The sequence below is a fragment of the Lepidochelys olivacea genome (assembly GCF_965140295.1).
Source record: "Lepidochelys olivacea isolate rLepOli2 genome assembly, chromosome: 3".
Lineage (NCBI taxonomy): Eukaryota > Metazoa > Chordata > Testudines > Cheloniidae > Lepidochelys > Lepidochelys olivacea.
Window position 1 is genome coordinate 157,659,645 of NC_140413.1, and position 6,561 is coordinate 157,666,205.

General features: G+C 44.0%; 1 protein-coding gene across 1 annotated transcript; it reads left to right on the top strand.

Annotated features, from left to right (window-relative positions):
- The first annotated feature begins 1,030 nt into the window (after window positions 1-1,030).
- Window positions 1,031-5,884, top strand: LOC311518074 (carbohydrate sulfotransferase 9-like). Its single transcript, XM_084623514.1, has 2 exons — window positions 1,031-1,194; window positions 3,898-5,884. Exons 1-2 carry the CDS (start codon window positions 1,086-1,088, stop codon window positions 4,707-4,709), a joined length of 921 nt encoding a protein of 306 aa, XP_084479640.1. The 5' UTR covers window positions 1,031-1,085; the 3' UTR covers window positions 4,710-5,884.
- Window positions 5,885-6,561: the final 677 nt, after the last annotated feature.

A 6,561-nucleotide genomic window follows, 5' to 3' on the forward strand; every position in this document is an offset into this window, starting at 1 on the left:
CCTGAGCTGAAAACTTGCCAGCATGGCTGGGCCTCTCCCAGGAGGCGACATGGCTGCAGGGCTGTATGCCATGGATGGAAGCCCCTGGCGAGGAGCACGTCTCAGCATTAAGAGAAGGTTAAACAATTCTGATTTTACAGCCTTTGTTAACATAAAGATTCATCAGGCACCATCAAATTGGGCCAGAGCTAATCATAGAATCACAGAATCATAGGACTGGAAGGGACCTCGAGAGGACATCTAGTCCAGTCCCCTGCACTCATGGCAGGACTAAGTATTATCTAGACCATCTCTGACAGATGTTTGTCCAACCTGCTCTTAATAATCTCCCATGACAGAGTTTCCTCAACCTCCCTAGGCAATTTATTCCAGTGCTTAACCACCCTGACAGTTAAGAAGTTTTTCTTAATGTCCAACCTATACCGCCCTTGCTGCAATTTAAACCCATTGCTTCTTGTCCTACCCTCAGAGGGTAAGGAGAATCCTGGAGAATTCTGGTTGAGAACCGCCACTCTAGATGCCACAATAGGACAAATAATGATAACATCACTAAGTGAAAAACAAAACAAAAGCTATTGAGCAGAGTGTCTCAGAATAATCCCATATGGGGGACCAGGCAGGGCCCCCCTCGCCAGTCAGACCCTCAACTTCCCTTAGGAATTACGAGGTCACTTCCTTGGTCTGATGGCAATACATCTGCTAATATTATTATTCATTATTTTTATTACCAGAGTGCTTAGGCGCCCTAGTCAGAGACCAGGACCCCACTGTGCTAGGCAATGTACAAACAGAGCAAAAAGACAATCCGGGGGCAAAGAGTTTACAGCCTACATAGAAGACAAGAGACAGCAGCCGGCTACAGGTAGACACGGGTAGGAGACTCCACTGTGTAACCTTCCTGTGGGAATTGTTTCCCCCCAGAGGTTTCTCTAACACTGGGGATGGCTATCGGTGAGCTGCGCGGTTGGACAAACAGTACTTTAACCCTGCTCCTGAGTAAACACACAGAGAAATATTCTCTTGCCTTTAGGTCGGGCACATGCCTGCTCTTTGCTGTCGTTGTCAGCTGCTGGGGCAGCTCAGAGATGCCCAAGACGCGTTTCCTCCTCCGCCTGCTCACCTTGGCTCTGCTCTGCTGCCTTTCCCTCTTGTGGTGGGGGCATCTTCTCAGGAGTCACCCTCCCCAGCAAAGAGGTAATGTTTGCCTGTTCACGGGGATGCAGGACAGGTCAGAAAAGCTTTGAACATTATTTTCTATTGTCCTTTAACACCCCAGTCTACCCAGTTTGGTGGTGACCGAAATTCATTACCAGCCGGCAGCTCTTTTATGGCTTATGTGAAATGAACTGGTGATTTCCTGTCCAGTTCTCAGTGGACAAATGTCCACATCAGGAAAAAGAAAAGGAGGACTTGTGGCACCTTAGAGACTAACCAATTTATTAGAGCATAAGCTTTCGTGAGCTACAGCTCACTTCCTCAGATGCATATCGTGGAAACTGCAGCAGGCCTGCTGCAGTTTCCACGATATGCATCTGAGGAAGTGAGCTGTAGCTCACGAAAGCTTATGCTCTAATAAATTGGTTAGTCTCTAAGGTGCCACAAGTCCTCCTTTTCTTTTTGCGAATTCAGACTAACACGGCTGCTACTCTGAAACACATCAGGAAAGACACCCCCCACCCCTGGCACCATTGGCCCCCTTGTCATCAGCAGAGATGCCAAGGACTGACTAGGCCACAGAGACAGAGCTACCCCCTTCCAGCCCTGTGCTTCAGGAGCCTGATTCTTTGTTGCACTCCTCCTTGTACAGTCATTTATACCAGTACATGGTGAGAGCAGTGTGGGGATCAAACACTAGCATTCCTGTACAGTCACATTGAAAACCCACTTTGCATTGAGGTAGATGACTGCACACGGTGGAGGAGGGTGGAGGATCAGGCTCCGTAGCTTCTGGTCAGATGGAGGAATATTGGTGGGACAGTGCAGGAGGGTGGGGAAAAGGTTGCACTTCTGTATTTCATACCTGATCAGTGGATGAAGAGATGAATTCTTTCTTCCTGAGCTGTCAGTCCAGCACTAAATTTGACAGACACCATCCATTTGAAATGTAGTCTGTCAAAAGAAGTTACAAATAGTTCCAGACACCAGTGGTGTCCCTGAATCCCTCGCTCCCTCTCTTTCCAATGTGTCATTCCTAGTTTTAAAGTGTTTTCACTTCCTTGTTGCTGTATGATAGATCTGCCCAAACAACAGTGGAAATGGGAAAACTATCCAACTACCCAGGGGAAACTGATTATCCCCTAAGAGCTGCCAGATGCATATAGGAACGACTGATAAAATAGAGACCAAGTCTTTTTCTCTAATCTCTTTTAGCTAGAATAGACATATGAGTAGGGCTACTGGTTTTGGGGGGCAGTTATTAATGTCATTGTTCAGGCTTTATTTTTAGCAATTTTTGAGTTGTATGTAGCTGTCCAAAAATCAGAGAGGGTTGAGGCTTTCTCTTTGTGTATACTGTAATGAGTAGTGTATGTTGTAGACATTATATGTAGTACATACTTGTAATGAGTAATCTCTTTGTAATGTTCCCTAGTGTGCTTTAACGTAGTATTGTTACTGTTTCAAACAGCACTATGTCAAATCTCAGTAGGAAACCTTTAGTGCACAACAGCAGAGTCTACATGAGCCAAATAATACACAACGCGGTCATGTGCTGTAGAAATTACACCCCTAGGGTTCATATGATTGCTCTGTGTAGATAAGCCCTTAGATAAAAATAACCATTTCTGGTGGTTTTCCAGTGTTTATTGGATAAACACCAATTTCTTCCCTTCTTTCTTTTTTTAAATGACATGTGTTCTATCAATGTTTATTGGTTAAAACTGAAAAATCAGAAGCCTTCCATATGAGTCACCTGTAACAGTAGTAAGGAAAACACATACCTAGCATTCCAACATTAATGTGAGTTTTAAGCTGACAGACTCCCATTCATTTTAGAAATCAAATTAGAAAAAGAAAGCAGTGAAATTGAAATTTGCCAAATTAAAAGCAATCATCACAAAAAAGGACTGGGCAGTTGCTTTTTTAAAAAAATTATTGCGGTAATATTTTTAAAAGTGCCTAAGTGACATAGGAGCATAAGTCATTTGGCGGGTGGGCGGAATTTAGGAGCCTAAGTTGTTTTGTTTTGTTTTTTAATGACAAGCTCCTAAGCCACTTTTGGCAATGTTACCCCTAGTCGTTAATTAGTATCTTGTGATTTAACAAACCTTTGATAGCTCCTGAGTCCATAATGTGTTCTGATGTTATTAATCATCAACTCAAAAGAGGCTATCAGGGGCGGCTATGTTCTAACTCACAAATCAATTTACTATTCCTATGGTTTTTATAAAGTTTCTTATTATTTTTGCTAGTTATTAAACCCATCTCAACTAAAACTTGGAGTCCTTACACAGGCAAAACTTCTTTAGGCCAAATCCGGATTCTTACTCATGTTGACACTTAAGATAGGCTAAGAAAGATTTTAAGGCTTGCCTAGGAGCAGGATTCCCACGATGCTTTACAGTTAAGATAAAAGATGTCTGATGAAGTATGGAGTTTTCTTCTTCAAGCTTATGTCTACCCAACTCTGTAAGCGTCTACACTAAAATGTCTCTTCCGCCAGTGTAAGTCGCTCACTACACCGACTTAATAACTCCACCTCCATGAGTGGTGTAGCGCTTAAGTCAATGTAGTTAGGTCAATTCAGTGTCCACGGAGATACTGTGTTGCTTCCATTGCCTGTCACACACTGTAGTGTAGAATTCTGCAGCGCTGGTCTGGGTGGAGAATGTTGCCCTAGGTTTCCTTATGTAGCTGTCTTGTGGGAATAACGCCCCATATCCAAATGCTGTTTTGCAGGTGATCTGGAAGCAGAGATGAAGGATGATTTACCTTTGACGTTTGACACCCTCCTCCATGTTCAACAGCTCAGGAAAAAGACACTGAGATCCTTCTGCAGCAAAACTGCTAAAGTCACCAAGCTTCCAGCCAGCCAGCAACAAGCAGCTGAGATGCTTTCAAGGATTGCAGTGAGCACCAAGCTGGATTTCCTGTACTGCCAAGTACCAGCAATTGGGCTGGAAAGCTGGGAATGGCTTTTGGAGGTGCTAGAGGAGAAAGAAGCTGTGACACTAGAGGTGGCAGTTCGCCAGCCCCAACATCATGGTCTACAGAAGCGACTCAGTGAGTTCAACCTGACAGCAATGGAGGCTATGCTGAGATTCTACACCAAAGTGCTGTTCGTCAGGGACCCTTTCCAGAGACTCATCTCTGCTTTCATGCATGGACTGGCAGATGGCCTCACTTTCAAAGAGTTCATCCAGAGCATTTTAAACAGAGGACCCCAGAATGCCAGCATGGAGTGGAAGCCACTGGTCAGCCTGTGCCGGCCATGCCTCATCCAGTATGACTATGTGATGATGTTTGGCTTCCTCAACAGAGAGGTGCATCACCTAATGCGTCGCATGGGGTTGCCAATGGATGTCCACCTGCCCGAGTTCACAGACTCCCAGATCTGGAGCACTTATAGCTGGTTATCAGAGCAGTTACTCAGTGAGCTGTCACTCAAAGAAAGGAGGCAGCTGGCCCACTTCTATCGCTGGGACTTTGCTGCCTTCCGGTTTTCTAGCAGTTTGCTTTGGGATCTCCCCAGTACTGAAGGAAGCAGATAATTACTCTGGCTAGGACAACAATTACAGAGAGTAGCCATCCAATGACAGTTCTCAAATATGTTAAGGGCTGTTATAAAGAAGGCGGTGATCAATTGTTCTCCCTGTCCACTGAAGGTAGGACAAGAAGTACTGGGCTTAGTCTGCAGGGAAGGAGATTTAGGTTAGATATTAGGAAAAACTTTCTAACAATTAAGGTAGTTAATGTCTGGAATAGGCTTCGAAGGGAGGTAGTGGAACCCCCCATCACTGGAGGTTTTTAAAACCAGGTTGGACAAATACCTGTGAGGGATGGTCTAGGTTTACTTGGTTCTGTCTCAGCGCAGGGGGCTGGACGTAATGACCACTCAAGCTCCTTTCCAGCCCTACATTTCTTTGATTCTGTTATTCTAAATGCAAATGCTTCACAGTACAAGCTAATCACCAGCCGGGGTCAGGAGCCTGCAGAATAAGCAAAACAACTCGTTCTATGAGAGAAAAAAAGGGAGAGGCAACATTTGAACTGTGAGGCCCTCTGTGGGGAAAATGCTGACCGTGTTCCCATTCCTGGCATGTCCTGAACGCAGCCTTGCACTAACCATAGCTCTGCTCTCTCTGTTCTACCATTACCAGTTTCCATTTTCATGGGCTCATATCCCTGCTGCTGCATTGGCTGGCCCAGAGAGACATGCTCCTCAAGGTGGCACAGTGGCTGCTCTCCCTAGAAGCTCTGGAAAGCATTGTGTGTCCTTTCATGGGTCTGGGCTTAATGGGCAAAATCTCAGAGAGCAGGGTCTGTAAGCACTCGCCATTTCACTCTGCTAGGTTACAGGTGCATTGCGCAGATCAACGACAGTTAGTGATACATTACTGTACACTCTGCCTTGTCTCAGCCATCTTGACATGTTGAGATGAATCAAGCATCAGCGCTTACCTTAAGAAATGCTTTTCATAACAACACAGCTAAGTGCTACTGTAAACCTCTCACTGCATAATGTGCACTTCTTGATTGAACATGAAAAGCAGTGGCTCTTATGCTGTCTTTAAAAGAGTGTGACCTCTCTCCAAAAGTCCTGCAATGCAGGTTACCATATGGTGCTGGAGCTACATGGATATTTATGCTCATTATTGGCTCAAAGAAGAAGAACTTGTAACAAGTGTGTGGCTGCCCATATGAAAACATGATCTGCTAAACTACAGCAGTGCAGCGTGGGGAACTTTTTCTGCTTGTGAGGTTCTGAATGCCCTCAACTGCTTCTGAGGTCAATGGGCTATTGTGTAGTTTAATTAATAAATGTGTCAACCACTGAGCTTTTTAAATGGACGGTGCTATAAGAAGCACAAAAAGGTGAGGCTGTGTGGCCTAGTGGATAGGGCACATGCCTAGTACTCAGGAGACGTGATTACTATTCCTAGCTCTGCCTCTGACCTGCTGGATGATTGTGCTTCAGTTTCTCATCTGTGAAATGGGGATAATCTTACTGACTCCTTTGTAGAGTGCTTTGAGATCTATTGTTGAAAAATGCTATATATGAGCTCGGTATTAGTAAGATGGCATTACAAAGCTGTTAAAATGTCCATTATTAATGCACTAACGTCTAGAATAACATTTATATGTGTTTTTAGTCTGCGATAATGTCCAGTTAATGCAGAAATTCATACACATTCATGTGACAAAGGTACCAACAACAACAGTGCTAATTAAAAGAATATATGCGGTGTTGTGGTTGGATCAGTCCCAGGGTATCAGTGCAAATATTTGTAATCAAAAATAATATAAAGTGAGCACTGCATACTTTGAATTCTGTGTTGTAATAGAAATCAATATATTTGAAAATTTAGAAAAACATCCAAAAATATTTAATACATTTCAATA